This window comes from Pan troglodytes, chromosome 8, assembly GCF_028858775.2.
Source record: "Pan troglodytes isolate AG18354 chromosome 8, NHGRI_mPanTro3-v2.0_pri, whole genome shotgun sequence".
Lineage (NCBI taxonomy): Eukaryota > Metazoa > Chordata > Mammalia > Primates > Hominidae > Pan > Pan troglodytes.
In genome coordinates this window covers 125,691,790-125,709,711 of record NC_072406.2, presented here as the reverse complement: position 1 = coordinate 125,709,711, position 17,922 = coordinate 125,691,790, and the positions used below count along the sequence as shown (strand labels likewise).

The following is a 17,922-nucleotide window of genomic DNA, read 5'->3' as shown; positions in this document are numbered from 1 at the left end:
CCTGTGGGATCCCATGCAGTGAATGCGATGGTGCTTTGTAAATATGAGTTATTATGACCATTTGATGCTTTTGAGGGATGTGCAAGGGATAATTTTAGAACAGCAGCTCTGGTGGGCTGACCTCCATCTGGGGAAGCAGGACCTCCCCCTCAGCAGAGCCTGCACAAAACATCTATCTCATTAATGCTTCAAGGATGGGGGAAGGCAAGGCCTCCATTTGAGGAACGATTGGAGACCCATCGCTGTAGAAAGTGGGATAAAGCTGCCAGTGCATTTGGGGCCCGGCTTGAGGAGGAGAGCCACCCCAGGCTGGTGATAGAAGCATCTTCCCTCTCACAAGGGATGCCGGTCTGCAGAGTCCTGGAGCTGAAATTAGCCACCAGGGTATGCGGATATGGATAACTCATGAACCTCTTTTGAAAGAGCACTTCTTCGGGGGCGTGTAGAATACGCACAATTGGATCAAGTGCTCTGTAAGGAAGATGTGGAGGGAAAGTGACCTTCCTGGGCAAAGAAAGCCATTGAGATGTGTAAGGCAGCCGAAATAACTAAAAATCAAATGACTCTAATGTGTGAGGATGAGGACAAAACTGTGCCCACTGTGATAAAGAAGAGGAACGCCCAGGGTTCCAAATCAAAGCGCCTACGGAATCTAAAGACTCCCAGTGGCAAGGCAAAAACCTCAACAGAATAAAAAACTCAGGGAGGAAGTGATCACAACCAAGCAAATAGTACACAGGGAGAAGTCGCCCAGAGAAAGGGGGCCTGCACACTCGGGAGACCCCCGATCTGGGCCATGCTTTCTAGTTGACCCGAGTTACAGAGACTCAGAAGCTGGGGTGCATTGGACACCAAAGTGGGGTGACATTGGACTTCGATGTTGCATCAAGTTTGGTGTCAATAACCAGCCCAGATCTGGTGCGGGCATTCTTATTAGGAAGGCATGATGTGCCCCTTAGAGAGAGTGATCAGGGTTTTGACTCTATTTGCGACTCTAACCTTTGTGGGGCCACCCAAACAGAAAGCAGAATGCTACAGAGGATCATCAGTCTGTCATAATCTGAACATTCCTACATGTCTTTCAGTCCTAACTGCTAAACTCAATGATGACCCAGTAAATCTAATCATTTTGGCTCTGTGATTCATCAGTTAGGTGATTATCCCAGGAACGAACGGTTCTGCATTTCCAGGGCCTAGAACACAGTAGACATTTGGCTCAGGGTTTATGGCATCGGGTGTTGGAGTCAGAGGCGAGGATGGAGGTGAAGGTGGTGTGATCTGCAGTACAGAGAAATGATGAGATCCGCCATGCTTGGCCCAAGCACTTTGTGGTCCTCTCTAGTTCCAGGCCCAGTTGTGGGATGGGGTGGGGCACTTTGCTTTTCATCTGCCACTCCTCCTTTGCTTAATCCCCCCAATCCCCCGTAGAACAGAGCGCCAGCCTTGACCTCCATTTCCAGGAGACAAAAGGACGGTTCTTAAGGGCCCCCTGACCTGCTGTAGCTCGTGGAATGAGTGAGCAACCGACACGGTCTGGGGCTGTCACTTTGTCATCTGTTGGTGATGCGCCTCTCCTGCTGTCTCCCTTCTCTGTGGCTGAATAAAGAACAGCCCTCCACTGGGATTTCCAGATGCCTCCTTTTATAGAGCCATTCCCTTATCTTGAAAAAAAAAATATTAGCTACATGAAGGCACAGAAGATTTTGATGCCTCTATCGGTGATGTGGGTCTACCTGAGGACTAAGAGGATATGATTACAGACTCCCAGAGGGCGTGTGAGAACAACTTGAAAAGGGAAAAAATGAAAGAGGAAGATATGAAACACATGGGTCAGGTACTCGGTCAGGTGCTTGACAATAAATTTAATTCAGGCGAAGGCTCTTCCCTTCGTGCAGGCACCAGGAGTGTATATGAGATGCAGCATGCCTCATAGTGATGGTGCAGGGCATGGCATCAAAGCCAGGCTGAGGCCCCTCCGGATGTCAGTGGAGCTAACAAACACATGAGTGCCAAGGCCCAAGGAACAGCACTTTCAGCATGTAGGAAGAAACTGGATTCTGGAAGCTTGAATTCTGGCACCTAGAAGCTGCAAACCCGAAGCACTGAAAGTGAATGCAAAGACAGGAAGGAGTGGGGTGGAGGCTTCTGATACCAAGTGGGTGTCGCAAATGAGCCATACCCGAAGATCACAAGCCCCACAGGAGCAGGGCCTAATGGGTGGGCGGGTTGGGGGCTTAGAGCTGAAGCCTTTTACGGCCAACCCCACCAATCCCAGTGCTAGGGAGTCCCCAAGGTGGACATGGGGCTGTAGGCTCTGCCGTCCTAGGAACCAACAAAGGTTAGGAACCACTCCTGCTGAGTACCAGCAACATGGAAGACAGTGGAGTGACTGCCTGCTTACTCATGCTTTTGTTTTTCCAATCTAGAAAGTCTACAGAAACTCCTGGGAGCAGACCCGGGCTGGCAGTTATGACTTCAGGCTGGACGCCATCCCCTTCCAGACTGCCCGGGCATCCAGGGAGATCGCCAGTGATGTAAGACCCCATGTTCTCTCCTGCGGTCACTGATGAGTTTTTCTCTGGTTTTCCCAGTTCTGTTGAAAGGCAAACCACCAGGACCTGTCAAGATTATCTCTCTCTCTGCACCAAAACTGAACATGTACTGTATTTTAAATGAAAGAAAAAAAAGGGCTTTACTTTCTAGCATCTTAGGCAGAAATTGTGGTCAAGGAGGGCTGTATTTCCATTCTCTTTTTAGAGAGGCACTCTTAAAAGATGATGGATGAGTACCAAGAAGTTCATGAATATGAGCTTGGGTTGTTGATTTGCAATAAACGGACTTCTTTTAGCTGAAGTTCAGTGTGGTAGAGTAGAAAGAGATAGGGCTTTTGCCCTAGATGGACAAGTTCAAATCCTGGCTCAGTCACTTAGGAAATTTGGCTGTTTCTCTTGGGCAAGTTGCTCAAATTCTCTGAACTTGATTTTCTACATCTATGAAATAGGGATCTTATCTCCCAGATTAATGTAGGAATGAAAACAAAATCGTATATGGTGTCAGGAACATAGCAGGTATTCTGCAAGAGAGGGCACCATTGACTAGACAAGTGTCCACAGTGCTAGACGGAGGCGCACCTGGGAACAGTTTCCTGCTGGTCCACAATTGGATAAGTACAGAAATTAAGAGCATGGGATTTTTGAAATATTTTTTAGCAATTAGACGTTGTAACATCCAAGCATGTGATCACTGGACTCATCTCATTGAAAAGGGTGAAGGCCAGGTTGGGTGTTACCAAATACAAGTGGTACTGCTACATACTAGCCACATGCAATAGGACCATACATGGGTCTTTGATGCATTGGAAATGTAAAAAGCAAATCAAAATGGGACTGGCCCTTCACTGTAGATGGTTTGAGGAGCACTGGACTAGGTCCCTAAAATCTGGAAAGAATCAAAGGCAGAGTGGCCTATGTGAGAATGGGCACATTTTTCTTCCTGTTGGAGTATTAATTACAATAGTGACAATACCAGTAGCCACCACTCAGTGGGCCAGAGCTGATGCCAGACATGAAGCTCAGTCCTTATCTGGTTGAATCCTCGCAACCTCCTATGGGGTGTAGATCATTCTCCAATTTTATCAGATGGGGAAACTGAGGCTCATGGAGAAACTCAGTAACAGGCCCATGGCCACACAGATAGGTCTACTTGAATCCAAGGCCTGTGCCTCTAACCCACTCTTGAGCCTCCTGCTGAGAATGCCCTGGGATGGCCCCATATGTGAGGCTGGTCTTGGGGGAGGTAGGCACCCATGACCCGCCTCTGCTCCTCTGATTTGCAGTTCCGGTACAAAGAGGCTTTCCTGCGGGACCGAGGCCTGCAGATCGGGTACCGCAGTGTCGACGATGACCCAAGGATGAAGCATTTCCTCAACGTTGGCAGGCTCCAGAGTGACAATGAGTACAAGAAGGACTTTGCCAAGAGTCGGTCCCAGTTTCACAGCAGCACGGAGCAGCCCGGCCTCCTTCAGGCCAAGAGGAGCCAGCAGCTGGCCAGTGATGTGCACTACAGGCAGCCCCTGCCCCAGCCCACCTGCGACCCGGAGCAGCTGGGCCTCAGGCACGCTCAGAAGGCCCACCAGCTGCAGAGTGATGTGAGCCACCTCCACCCACTCCCTTGAGGCCCTTCCCCTGGTGCCTCTTCCTAAGAGATGGCCATAATGCCACGTTCCATTGTTAGCTTCTGGGGGAGCTGGGCTGAGAGAGAATCCAAGACACCTAACGCTTTAGTGCCAGAAAGCATAACAATAATAACCACCACTTCTCGAGTGTCTCCTGTGGGCCAGGCTCTGTGTCAAATGCTTTCCAAGCCTCGTGCCATTGGCACTTATGCCAACCCCAGGGCTGCTTCATTTTACAGATGATGAGGAACTTGAGGCTCAGAGAGGTTCAGTGACTTACTCAAGATCCCATAACAAATAAGTGGCAGACCTGGGATACCAACCCCTTTTGGTTTGCTGTGAGGGCCCAAGCTCTCGATGGCTATGCTAAACTGTTTCCAAGGGATCTTAGCTATTAACCCAGCCTTTGCACTTTCCCTGGGAAGAAACTGAAGCCCAGAGAAGGGAAGTGGCTTCCCTGAGGCCACAGAGTGTGTGGAGCAGGTGTCACTGCCCCACCCACTCCCAACTGTAACTTTTGTCACTTGAATGGGAAGATGCAAGAGACAGCAACATGCCAGCTGGACTCACAGCACATTGGGGCCCCTGTGCCAGGGAGATGCTGCTTATGATAAATTTGTTCCCCTTGTTCTGGCTTTACTGATGACAGACAACATAGTCTCATATTGTGGCTGCCTTTTTAATCTTCTTTACTTAATGGTCAAACCGCTCCAAACCCTGCTGACATAGTCCTCTTGTTTCCCTCTTACCCTCAAGGTCAAGTATAAATCAGACTTGAACCTGACCAGAGGTGTTGGCTGGACCCCTCCTGGCTCCTACAAAGTGGAAATGGCTCGGCGGGCTGCGGAACTGGCCAACGCAAGGGGCCTGGGTCTCCAGGGAGCTTACGTGAGTAGCAAGCTGCAAAGCCACCCTGGCTTGCAAGGCCATGGGGAAAGACAAACTCATTGTTTCTTTTCAAAGTTTATTTTTGGCCAAAGGTCAGCTAGCTCTAAAGAAGTGTGAAACGCAGCTCAAACAAGGCGCCTAATTTCATGGGTCTGAGATGACCAGGCAGATGACACGCAGGTTAAACTTCCTGCAGGGCTTTCTCTGAAGTCACAGCCATTAGTTCTGCAGAGGCAAACCTACCGGGGCTACATCAATCCCGGGCCAGGGCAGCCCAGGCTGTGCTGACTGCTTGCTCGTTACATTCGCAGAAAGGGTCAGGGACTCGCTGGATATGACAGTCTGCATTTTGAACCCTACTTTGTTCAGAAGAAAGAAGCCAGGTCTAAATGAGAGATTGGCTTTGCTTCTTTCTCATTCTTGCCTTGAGGGCCCTTTTTCTTGGGGAGGGTAGAAGAGGGGAAAAGGAAGGGGAGGGTGAGCCTGTTAAATGCTTCCTGTGCTTCTTAGCGTGTCCTGTGGGAACCGGGGCCGGGAGTGGGGGTGGGGGAGCTTCATTTTAACTTGGGGTATGTTTGATTTCAGCAGCGGGGGGCAGAAGCAGTGGAGGCTGGAGATCATCAGAGTGGGGAGGTGAACCCAGATGCCACTGAGATTCTGCACGTCAAAAAGAAGAAGGCCCTGCTGTTGTGAGCCATGTCCACCCTGATTCCTGAGAGGCCAGAGAGGAAGTTTGTTCACCAGAGACAGGCTTCAGATGGCTTTGATTTCGGCAAGCTGGAATGGCCCACCAGCCCATCCCAGATCTTCCTTTATTATTTTAATAACTCTGAAAGCAGATGGAGAATGTTGTATTTGTGGTCCTCTCTTATACCTAGACATGGATGGCTGATTCTGTTGAGTGCCTCGAGTGTCTGGGCTGAGGAATAAAGATGTGATGGTGGTTCCCGCTGATGCTGGGGATTCTGGAGTCTGCATTTGCAGATGCCTGTGGTGGAGGCAGTCTCTGTGAACACTGATTTTCTAGAAGGTACAATTGGGTAAGGAAAGCAAACATACTATGTTGTGTTGATTCCATCAATCATTCCTTGGGTTACCAAGGGAAGCAGAAGAAGCCTGGTGATATTGTGCAAATGCTGGTCTGGGAAGGCCCAGGCTGGGTGGCAGTTGTCTCTGCTTAGAGTAGGGACAGTCTACTGCATGGTCCCCTGGAGGCTCTGGGGGTATCCATTGTTGGCCATGAGGCCTCCCGGTGTCAGGGTGCCAAGGAGAGTGGGCTCTGAGATCCAGAAGACAGTACCTTAGAAGCCGCTTTCACTTTTGATGGTGGCTTTGATCCAATTCAGGAATTTGGTAACTTGGGTGTAGACCCCTGGCCTCTTCCCACACTCCAGGCCCCAGCTCACTATCCCATAGACGTAGTAGGTGCCGTCCTTCTCACAGGTCAGGGGGCCTCCAGAGTCACCCTAAGGGAAACAGAGGCATAAGCTCATCCTCGTGAACCAGAGCCATCTGGAGATGCCCCCACCTCTCTCCAGGGGGTGTCAGGGAGGGATGGGGTGGAGTCCCTTGCCAGCCTCCATGGGCTTCTCTGGAAAGCAGTGACAAGGCTCTCCCCACATCTCACATGATACAAGACTCTAAGGGAGAGAAGATAACAGTGTCCTCCGTCCCTGAGTCCACGCGGGCTTAACAGAGGAGCCGCACAGCTGCACTTCCCAACTCTCAGTGATGCAGATGTTATGACTGAGTTCTCGGGGGCCCTCAGCACACACAGGGAAGGAGGTTGGGGACTCCAAGGCAGCGTGGCCTAGGTGCTCAGCATGGTCTATGGGGTTAGATCTCCTGGGTTTTAAGCCAGGCCCTACCACCTGCCAGGCATGTGACCTTGGGCCTCAGTTTCTCATACTGTAAACCATAGATAGCAATAGATCCCCATCCCCCAGGGTTCTTGTGAAGATTGTTTGTAAAGTGTATAGAACAGTGCCTGGTTCATATTAAACCCTCACGGAAGGTGGCGAGGATGATGATGGTGAGGAGAAGAAGACATTGAGGGTGATAGCTCCCAAAAACTTAATACTGCTTAAACACTACAACTGACAGGTTTTTAAAAAATGAATTCTCTCTTTTAAACTTAGCCACGACCTTGTGATCTTATAGATAGATTTCCATTTTATAGTTTAGGCATCTGAGATTGAAGAATTGCTTTCATCACTGATAAAAGCCATACAGTAAGAGACAGAAACAGGTTTCAAATTCACAACTATTTGTTTCCAAAGCCTGCAAGTGAAAGCCTTCAATTATCTAGGGAATTGAATGAGGTTTTTTTTTTTTTTTTTTTTTTTTTTTTTTTTTTTTTTTTTTTTTTTTTTTTGAGACAGGGTCTCGCTTTGTTGCCCAGGCTGGAGTGCGGTGGCACCCTCTTGGCTCACTGCAACCTCCGTTTCCCGGGTCCAAGCGATTCTCCTGCCTCAGCCCCAGTAGCTGGGACTACAGGCATGTGCCACCATGTCCACCTAATTTTTGTATTTTTCTTTTAGTAGAGACAGGGTTTCACCATGTTGGCTAGGCTGATCTTGAACTCCTGACCTCAGATGATCTGACCGCCTCAGCCTCCCAAAGTGCTGGGATTACAGGCTTGAGCCACCATGCCCAGCCTGAATGAGCTGTTTTCTTAACCAACTTCTGGGGAGGAGTTTAGGGCAAATTGCACCCATCTGCCCTTCCTCTGAGTAGGTGAACATCCTCGGCTCATTGGGAAGAGACAGAGAGTCACAGGAGAGCCACAAACCCTGGAGAGAGGAACCTTGATGTCCCATCCCAAAGTGAGTTCAAGGCCAGCAAATCATTGTGGGTTCCTTTGTATGAGGAGGCTCCCTCAAGGAGTTGGGATTTGAATGTTGGCATGCTGTTTTCCAGGACATTTAGAAGGCTTATGGGGACAACAGTCAGAAAATTCTAAATGGAGGTGTTCCTGGGATTCTAGAAAGGACCCTATGTGATGTGATCCCTACAGATAAAGGGACTATGGGGAATGGGCTTTGACTTGGGGCAGGGCCTGAAGTCACTTTAGCATTGGTTGATGGAGCCACCACCTTCTCCCTCTACAACAGTGTCTTTGAGTCACAAGCCTCAGCAACTTGGGGTTCTGAAAGGCCCTAGGCTACAGATATACTTAGTTTTCTAGGGATAACCCCCCCCTCCACACACACACACACGCACACATGAGTCCTAATGATGAGTTAATATTACTGTGAAATCTCTAGCTCTAGGCCTTCTTCTTTCTCCTTCTAGCCACTGGTCTTCTGGACAGTTCCCTGTTTACTGGCATTCTCAGAAAGGCTGCCCAACACTGAGGCCACAAGCCCCTTTGGTGTCCTGCAGACTGTATTGTTCAAATCCCAGCCCTGCCACTGGCCACCCAATTGCTATAGGTCAAGATAACTTCTCTAAGCATCTGTAAAATGGTGATCATGACATCACCTTCACCAGTGTGTTGTGAGAGTTCAATTAGACAGTGCAGGCAACGTGACCTCTGTGGTCATTATGCTGAGTCATCCTGGGTTGATGCGGATGCGGATGCAGATGCACCAGGGGGCCAGGGGGCAGACACAGCTCACCTGTGTCTTAGCTTTACCACAGGTGGACCTCTGAACCTAGCTCCCAGCCCAGGGCTCTAAGGGTCCTCTGCCTAGTGAAACATCCTGCTAGCCTCTCCTACCACAAGCACCACTTGGAGTCTCTGACCTGGCAGGTGTCTTGCCCAGGTTTCTGAAGGTTTCCCGCACAGATCATACTGTCATCAATCATGTGGTCATAGAGTTGGCGGGAGTTGCACAAAGTGTTGGCAATCAGCTTGACTTTGGCATCCAGGAGCTGGCGGGACCCTTTTCCTGTGGGGAAGGTGCAGAGAAAAGAGTCACTACTGTGGGGACCAGGGTGACACCAACCCCACCAGAAACCAGATTGTCAGGGAGAAGCCCACCAACTCTCAGCTCAGAAGGGAAGGGTTTTTCCAGGATATGGGCAGAAAAGCCTCATCTTTAGCCTTCACCATGCCAGTGCAGACCTGCAATCCTGTGCTGCATGATACATGGACCAGATAGTATATTCCCTCCTCTCTTTCCCCAGGTAGGCCATGAGGTTCAGGAGGAAATAGATGCTCTCTTAACCATTTTAAAATTCCCAAGGCCTAACAAAAGGGCTGGCACAATTCTTAGTGAATGAATGGATGGATGGATGGATGAAGTGCCCTGCGCAGTAGGCTACCTGCTTCCTAGAGCAGGCATTTTCCCCTGTAAAGATAATGACATCAATCAAAACATGTTTTGAACATAAAGTCTTAGAGAACATAAAGGCTTTGAACATAACGTCTTAGAGGCCTGTTTATGAAAAGCAAAATAATTCTAACCTGAGGCTCCAAAAGATTCCCATCTGAGACATCACCATGCTGACCAGACCATATTGAGCAGAATAGAGGTTGACAAGTTTAGATGGACTACAATGAAAATGGCTGTAAAATGAGTTTACTGGCTGACCCTAAATCCAATTAGCCAGACATCTTTCTCAAAAGACTCAAAGTTGTATATTACATTTCACTTTGTTCAGATATGTGGAATTTCTGCAGACTTATTTATTGTGATTCTCGCTATTCATTATTAAGGACAGGATTTGGGAAGGAAGAGAAATATATTTTGAGTATTTGGGAAAGACATAAAATACCCTTCTGAATTTTTTTTTTTTGTAGTAGAGGGTATAATGTTGCCAGTACTATGAGGAAAGTAATCCTTTGGTTACTTTTTAAAATTAGACCAAATCCTAAAGACAAATCAACAGCTGGATTTAACACAATTTTATAGAATGTCTACTGTGTGGAGAACCCCGAGCAAAGTACTGTGAGACAGACAGAGATGAATGGGACCTGACCCCCATCTTCTAAGGGCTGACTTAATGAATGTCTCTGTAAAATTCTATCATCCCCTGTGATCATGCTTGCAAACCTAGGAAGTAAGTATGATTATTGAGAAACTAAAACTCAGTTGTTCAAGTGACAAAGTCAAGAATTGAATACCAGTCTTTCTGACTCAAAAATCCATGATCTTTCCTCTTTCCAATCTACCGAGGAAGGGAGCAAGAGCTCCATAAATGCAGGGTCAATGCTTGGTAAAATTCAAGTATTTAGGGTAGGGCCAGGGACAGATATGGAGATCAGAGAAACTCAGGGAAGGCTCCCTGCAGGTGGAGGAATTTAACCAGAGCTTGATCAATGAGGCGGATGCTTTCTTTGGTTGATGCATTTTGAATATGACACTCATTTCAACTTCAAAAGGGCAGTTGAGTTTGGCCTTTCTTCTCTGGTTGATGTAGTTCACCTAAGTCATGGGAGAGTGCATGGCCGACTCACCTGCTTCTGTAACACCCCAGCCAGAGATGTGGCACTCACTCCCAGAGGGAAAGGACCCATCAGGCAAGCACACAGTCTTCACGTATTTGGATTCTAGAGCACAGTGACCATCCACTGGCTTTAACTTGAGCAATGCTAGGTGGAGAGAGAGGTAGAAAATGGATGCGATGTCACCTCTTTGTCAGAGAAGCACCAGCTCCAACTTGCTCATGAAGGTGGCCACAGCAAAGCCCCACCTGTCCCCATCATGCCTGAAAATCTTCTTCCGTGGTCATTTCATATTTTGAACTTCCAACCGGGAAGGAGTAGCACTTCAGGGCGAGAGTCATGTCAAGAAATGATAATTGACTTTGAAATCATTTCTAATCCATTTTTTAAGAAACAGGCCATTAGAGGGGAAAAAAGCTATTGAGGAAGGAGAGAGAGGTGGGGGGGTGTCTCATGAAAAGGGAAACGGGATACAGAACTGAGCAGCTGGTAGCTAGGAACGTCATTGCATTTGCACTGGAGCACCTGCCAGGGGCTAGGGGCCAGGCATGCCTGCAAGCACATTGTGTCTCCTGACACATAGGAAGCTGAGAGTTGTGCATCAGTGTTTCCATTTCACAGAAGAGAAAAGAGGGCTCAGGAGGTGAACTGGCTCCTGGTGATAAAGTTGGGAAGCTGGGATTCCAGGCCAGGCCTATTCCATAGCACAATGTTCCTAGCATTGCTTCCCCTCAGTTTAAGAGCATATGCCCATTTATCTACATTTACACATACCCTCAAAAACTAAAAATCTCTGGAATACATTCCCTACTGCACAGAGTCCACAGGGACCAAAAACAATCAAGAGCACCTTCTAGAACCAAACTTCAGCTTTCTGGTCATAGAGAAATCCACCCAGGACAAGACCCTCAGGAAAGCCATGAAAGAGGAACTTGCCGATATCATTGTGGGGAATCTCATCTCTTTCATTGTAGTGGCTGTACTTGAATATCTTCTCCACCCTAAAGCTCTGCTCATGAAATTCTTCTTTCTTCAGGTCCTGGTCCCCTAGCACCACCTTTAGATGTCTGGTTTTTATGCTGCAAGGGAAAATGAGATGGTCAGGAAGGCACTGTTTCTGCTCAGCTGTGTGGCCTTTGGCAAATCTGACCTTCTGCAGACTCAGCCTCCTCATTTGTAACCCTCGTCTCACTCACAGAACTCTGCTATGGTAGGGTCCAAATAAGATTATGTAAGGGAAGTGCTTTATTAACAGAAGCAAGCTCCAAATATAAGCTATAACTTTTACCCACTTCTCATGGGAGACCTCCCATTCTCCCTAGGCCTTCCAAAGAAACAGCCATTGCCATCTTGAACCAATCTTCTAAAATCCATTGGCAGGTGCTAATGTTTGCCTGCTTGACCTCTCTTGAGGAGCACCTCCTAGAATCCCAGAGAAATCATTTACTATAAGGTGAACTGGAAGACCTTCATGGCCACCTCCAAAACCCAGACTTTGTTGGACCAGCCTTGACCATGAGCACAGGGAGCTCAGAAGAGGGGGTGACTCTTCAGCTCCCCAGAAGTTACTTGCTTCTCTAAGGCACACAGTGGGCATGGATGAAGACACCTGACTCAGAAGGGTCATTGGTGATGGTATCAGACAAAGGAGCATGCTTTCCTCTATTCAGGGCAGGACAAAAGAAGTCAAAGAAGCAGATAGAATGGGGTTTCCATCTTACTTGTCCACTTAACTTTCCATACGACTTCAGGCAAGGTAAAGGAAGAATCCCGGGATTCAAGATCCTCACTTACAAAAAGGGAATAACAATAAACTCTTTTCCTCCACAAATAGTTACTCAGCACTTGCTATGTACAAAGGCGTGCTCAAGACACTGGAGATCCTACAATTAATAAAACAGATAAAAATCCCTGACCTTCCTCAGCTTGTCTTCCAGCAGACAGCTTTAAGGATTAAATGTCATATAATAAATGCAGTGCCCATGGTAAACATTCCAGACATGGTAGCTATTTTCCCTCTGGCTTTCAGGAGCCCTTCTTTTGCCCTTGAACAGATCAGACCCCCTAATCCTGACAGAGCTACAAAGATGCTGCTCAGAGGGGAAGGGGAGAGCACCCCCAGGCACTCAAGCCACCCTGGTCCCTGCTCCCAGCCGGCACCTACTCAGTGCAGTGGGCAGCAGTGAGCACCCAGCAGGGGTGGATCAGCGCCCCACCACAGAAGTGGCCCTGGGGCATGGAGACGGTCAGAGGCAGCGAGGACTGGAGGGACGCCTGCCATGGGTGCTTGCCCGCCGTGCTCTTAAAGCCTCCATAGATTCTCTTGATCTTCCTCTCTGCTATCTCAGTCTTTCCACAGGAGTCAAACCCCGGAAGCTTGGTTGATGGCTCAGTGGGGCTTTCCTCTGGGTAGGCAACGTCTGTGGGACACAAGAAAGATAAATTGTGCTATTCAGCCTCCCTCCAGTTCCTCAGCAGGGCTCAGGCAGAGGTATGACTCTGAGCCCAACAGCTGAGCAGGGGTCCAGAGCTGAGAGACTGCACTGGTGCAGACAGGGTGGGCATGCAGTAGGTGCACAGTTGATATTTGTTGAATACATTGCGTAACATAAAGCAAGTCTATAGAATTAACAATGTAGATTTTTTTTTCGTCCATTTCAAAGTATGTGACTCCTAAGATTGACATGTACACACACACATTATGTTTATGTAAATATACAAATCCCTCACTGGGTATGTACTTTACCTTGACAAAGCCCCCACAATTATAAATGTGCATCATCAATGCACCTTTCATTATTAGTGCACACTTACAATTGTGGAGGCTTTTTCAGGGTAGAGGGGAGGATATTCAGATGAACTAGAATAGGTGAGATAAGACATTTGCACAGATGACTGTGACACAAAAGGAGAGAGCAGTAAATGTTGTATAGGTGGTGCCTTGTCCTGTTCCTTAGGGTTTGTAAGGAGGCAGAGATAACATTTTACTTGAGAAATCAAGGAGGACTTCCTGGAGGAGGGGATATTTGAGTTGGTTCTCAAAGAATAGTTGTATATGGACAAGAACAGATATGGGACGGTATGTTATAGACAGAAGTAACCATAAGATCAAAGGCACATATGTGAAACTGCTCAGGGAAGGAATCCCACTGGTCAGGGTGGAAGGGCACATCATTCTATATGTGGGCACAGAGCGGGGCCAGGAAAGATGGCCAGGAAGACTGTGAGGCTGGAATTTGAATGCTTTGCATCCTAAGAGGCTATGGGAACCCAGCCAGTTTGATCACCATTGCACACCCAGTGCCCAGCATAGTGGCTGGCAAACAGCAAGAGATGGGTAAATATCTGTTGAAGGCACTGATATGGAGTCAGAAACCATGAGTTTAGAGTTGGACTACCTGACCTAAACCCACAAAGGTATCCAGACCTGCTTGGCATCCTGGTGGGTGCAGACAGTTGGGCAGTTGGGCTGGCACTGGGATGGGAATTGGTAAGGCAGGTGTGGAGGAAGAATGGGGTGAGGGAGGGACCAGGTGCCAGGAACATCTCCCTACAAATCTCCATCCCCCCCACCCCCTGGGCTTCTGAACAGCCATGGCCTTTACCCTGGGCTGAGCAGGCTGAGACATCACAGTATTCCCATTTCACCTTGTCATTGGTAACTTTAATAAAGCACCAGGGCTTTTCGTCCGCATCTGGGTTTCTAAAATACAAAACAAAACAACTCAGAATCAAGGCTTGATGAACACACTGGATCTTATTAAAGAACCTTTGGATAAGAAGGTGCCAGACTCTTGTGCTCCCCCTGGGACCACATTTCTTTGAATCCTCCATCAGGTTACAAAACCTTAGAACAGAAGGGTGTTTATAGTATTTTTTTTGGCAAAATCTTGTCTTCTAGAGGAAAATCTCAAGGACAAGAAAGCGGTCCCAAGTCTCATGCCAGATCCACAGGACATACCAAATTATTTGTAGGAAAAGAAATGAGATCCCTGATGAAGACCTTTCTATATCAGGAGAGTAAAATCATCACATAAACATGGTGAGAGTTGGGTTCCTCTGCCTGAGGCTTTGAATTCTATGCAGGGGAATCCTCTGAGAAAGGCCGCCAAGAGGCCCCCCCTCCCCCCTGCCCCCGAAGACAGCTCCACAAAGGGAACAGCTCAAGGTGAGTGCAAGTGGAAAGTACTAGTGTTTTGTGAAAAAAAAAAATCTTCATGGCCGGGTGCAGTGGCTCATGCCTGTAATCCCAGCACTTTGGGAGGCCAAGGCAGGTGGATCATGAGGTCAAGAGTTCGAGACCAGGCTGGCCAAGATGGTGAAACCCATCTCTACTAACAATACAAAAAATTAGCCGGGTGTGGTGGTGCGCACCTGTAATCCCAGCTACTTGGAAGGCTGAGGCAGGAGAATTGCTTGAACCTGAGAAGCAGAGGTTGCAGTGAGCTGAGATGGTGCCACTGCACTCTAGCCTGGGTGACAGAGTGAGACTCCATCTCAAAAAAACAAAAACAAAAACAAACAAACAAAAAAAACAAGAAAAAATCCTCATTTATGAAGCCAGTTCAAAGCCATACAAAGACCCCCTCACCTGCAACTTATCTGACTCATTGGCCTTGGCCAAAGGGTAGTGGCAGGAAGCCAACAGAGTGGCCTGGGGGCAGCAGAAAAGGAAGAAGGAAACTAGATCACCACCAGGGAGGATGGTGGCATTAGCCTCACATGGGAAAGCCTGAACATCTTTGGGCCAGAGACCATCACCTTCAACAGACCTTCCACTTGCTCTTCTCCATCTCTGCCTAGAAGTTACGTGGGCTCATGTGATTATTTATGACCAACAAAGTATGTGTGGGAAGAGGATGTGTCCCTTCTAGGTTGAGGTAGAGAAAAACTCATGCTTCATTTCCCAGTCTCTTCTTGCCGATCCTGAATATTTGAGTAAGCCTGTGGAGCTGAATCCCCTGCCATCATCACCACCAACCCACATGACACATGGAACATTAGTAAGAAATAGACATTTTTTCTTTTTTTTTTTCTTTTTTTGAGGCAGGGTCTCACTCTGTCACCCAGGCTGGAGTGCAGTGGCTCACTACAGCCTCGACCTCCTGGGTTCAGATGATCCTCCCATCTCAGCCTCCTGATTAGCTGGGGCTACAGGTGCTGACCACCACATTCAGCTATTTTTTTTTTTTTGGTAGAGACGGGGTTTTGCCATTTTGCTCAGGCTGGCCTCAAACTCCTGGGCTCAAGCAATCTGCCTGCGTCAGCCTCTGAAAGTGCTAGGATTACAGGCATGAACCACAGCAACCGGCCCAGAAATAGACTTTGATGTATTTGAGCCACTGAGATTTGGCAGTTGTTTACTACAGCAGCATAACATTGCCTTGCTGAGTAAGAAAATCTTCCTAGAAAGGAGGCTGATGAATTTCAATGATCTGTTTTAAAATAAGTGACCAAAATCAACTGAGCATAAATAAGGTAAATGTTACCTGCAGAAATTGTGTTCCCCAATCCCATGGGTTTCAGCATCCTCCATAAACATGTTGTAATTCTCCTGCAAGAGGAGGTGGGAGTTCCAGTAAAGGCACGCATGCTGGTTGACTGTCCTATTCATTTTCCCTCTGTAAGAGTAGCCATCGCCAACATAGCAGTCATCAGAACCTCCGAGAGAGCAGGTAGCAATGTGAGAACCAACAGCCATTGGCATGCCACTCCCAAAAAGGGCTTGGTGGGTATGTGACGTGGTGAGAGAACTGGACCTGCATATTCATCGCCCTGAGATCTCACCGCGAATTTACGAAAAAAAAGTGTTGAATGTCCCACATTTAATCCTGCTTAAAACATGAAATATAGTGGTTGTAGGGTGTGGGAGCTTAGTTCTTTAATTCTGGCTCACACAAGAACTGATGGAAGGTGGGCTAAGGCCTAGGGATGCCCAGGTGGTTTGACTTGCCTGCACTACACCCCAGTTTATTACTTTCTTTACAGGAAGCCAGACACGCCCTATCCCTTTAGGTGAGAAGGCTGAGGCAATAGTAGAGTTTGGGAAACTTGATTTGAACCACATTCTGGCAACAAAACCCAGAGAGGAAAGGGTTCCAGAGGCCTCACTTGTGGCCCTGATGGTGGCAGAGACCCATACCTATTTCACAGAATTTCCCCTTGAACTGGTCAGGACAGGCACAGGTGAACTTGGATCTCCGCTTATGCCGGGAGCAGGTAGCCCCATTCTGGCAGGGGTTTGGCCTGCATACAGGAACCACTGTGAACACAGGAATGGGGCCAGGAAGGCTCTTCAGAAGGAGTTGCAGCCCATGTCTGAGATGACAAGGAGACATTGGTGGCATTCTACTGGTGTCCATCCTTTCACGAAAGATGGGTCACCAGATGGGAAAGACAGATCCACTGACACTCTAGTAAGTGTACACAGAAGCCTTAAGAACATAAGCAAATGTGGATGAAGCAATCTGGCTGGAGGCCATGCCTAAGTGCATAAGTAGATGGGTCACTCAGTAAGGAAACAAAGAAGCATGGACGGAGCAGGAGTGCTGGGCCCCGTCTGAGCTAGGTAGAGCTCTGCCTGCTGATACCCATGTGGCCATGAGCAAATGAGTTAATCTGTCTACATTTCAGGTTCTTCATCTGTAAAGCTCTTCCTTGAGGTGTCTTTGGAGAAAGCAAAAGAGAACGTAAATTTCCTGAGACAATGCCTGCCTCACAGCAGGGACTCGATATGTATTCATTCCCCTACTTGGTCCCTCTCAGGAATAGATCAGGGTCTACTTCCTGGAAGAAGTGAGTTTCAAGATGATTCTTTTTGGGTGGGAAGGGACACAGACCAGTCAATTCCCACTGGGTGGAGTCAATCCAGGGATAATGAATCTTTAGAAAGCCTAGGGAAAAGGACCATCTTGGGTGCCTGCCACAAAAACATCAGATGCATCTGGCCTTCCATGCAGAAGGGTGCAGGTACAAGATAGGGCACAGAAAGTCTAGCGTCGAAGGGGCCTCCACCACTTACCTTGGGAGCAGCTGGGACCTGTGTAAGGGTGTTTACAGACACAGCGGTAGTGGGGAGGACTCTGGGTAATGAGACATTGGCCCCGGCCACATGGGTTGTCCTTGCACGTATTTTGCACTGTAGGAGATCCATAACATAAGACATTATTTGGGGCACATTTTCCTTAGAGGGATACATGTATAAAACAATGTTTGAGGGTGGGGTGACTGACAGTGTCTGTAGCCTTGTCCGTGGTCCTGAAACACTGGGCTATGCCAGGACAAGGCTTCTGTCTAATTTTTGGGTCATGGAGGATTGTCTCCCACATTGCTTCCCATGCCCATAGTCTTAATTTTTATATCTTAATAAAAAAACTTTGATAATTGTTACACCTTCACCAAACAGAGCTGCAATTTTAGTCTCTCCATTTTCTAGCTAACTTCAGAATGCATTTACAGTTTTGTCACT

At 47.9% G+C, this 17,922-nt stretch overlaps 2 protein-coding genes across 6 annotated transcripts in view; one reads left to right on the top strand and one right to left on the bottom strand.

Annotated features, from left to right (window-relative positions):
• NRAP (nebulin related anchoring protein) overlaps positions 1-6,016 on the top strand; it is a 76,216-nt gene extending 70,200 nt beyond the window's left edge. For 3 of the 5 annotated variants that reach the window (XM_054659909.2, XM_009459266.5, XM_521607.9), the window contains 4 exons: positions 2,427-2,534; positions 3,836-4,147; positions 4,931-5,062; positions 5,648-6,016. In XM_054659909.2, the coding sequence (XP_054515884.1) occupies positions 2,427-2,534; positions 3,836-4,147; positions 4,931-5,062; positions 5,648-5,755 (660 nt within the window). In that variant the 3' untranslated portion in view covers positions 5,756-6,016. The remainder of the gene's footprint in view (positions 1-2,426; positions 2,535-3,835; positions 4,148-4,930; positions 5,063-5,647) is intronic. The other 2 variants (XM_001148506.7, XM_009459265.5) reach the window with 1 other exon arrangement.
• HABP2 (hyaluronan binding protein 2) overlaps positions 4,835-17,922 on the bottom strand; it is a 36,916-nt gene continuing 23,828 nt past the window's right edge. Inside the window, exons 5-13 of the mRNA XM_508042.8 lie at positions 17,476-17,592; positions 16,597-16,716; positions 15,944-16,115; positions 14,060-14,157; positions 12,619-12,874; positions 11,391-11,533; positions 10,467-10,601; positions 8,810-8,955; positions 4,835-6,528 (exon numbers count right to left, since the gene is read on the bottom strand). Of these exons, the coding sequence (XP_508042.2) occupies positions 6,364-6,528; positions 8,810-8,955; positions 10,467-10,601; positions 11,391-11,533; positions 12,619-12,874; positions 14,060-14,157; positions 15,944-16,115; positions 16,597-16,716; positions 17,476-17,592 (1,352 nt within the window). The 3' untranslated portion in view covers positions 4,835-6,363. The remainder of the gene's footprint in view (positions 6,529-8,809; positions 8,956-10,466; positions 10,602-11,390; positions 11,534-12,618; positions 12,875-14,059; positions 14,158-15,943; positions 16,116-16,596; positions 16,717-17,475; positions 17,593-17,922) is intronic.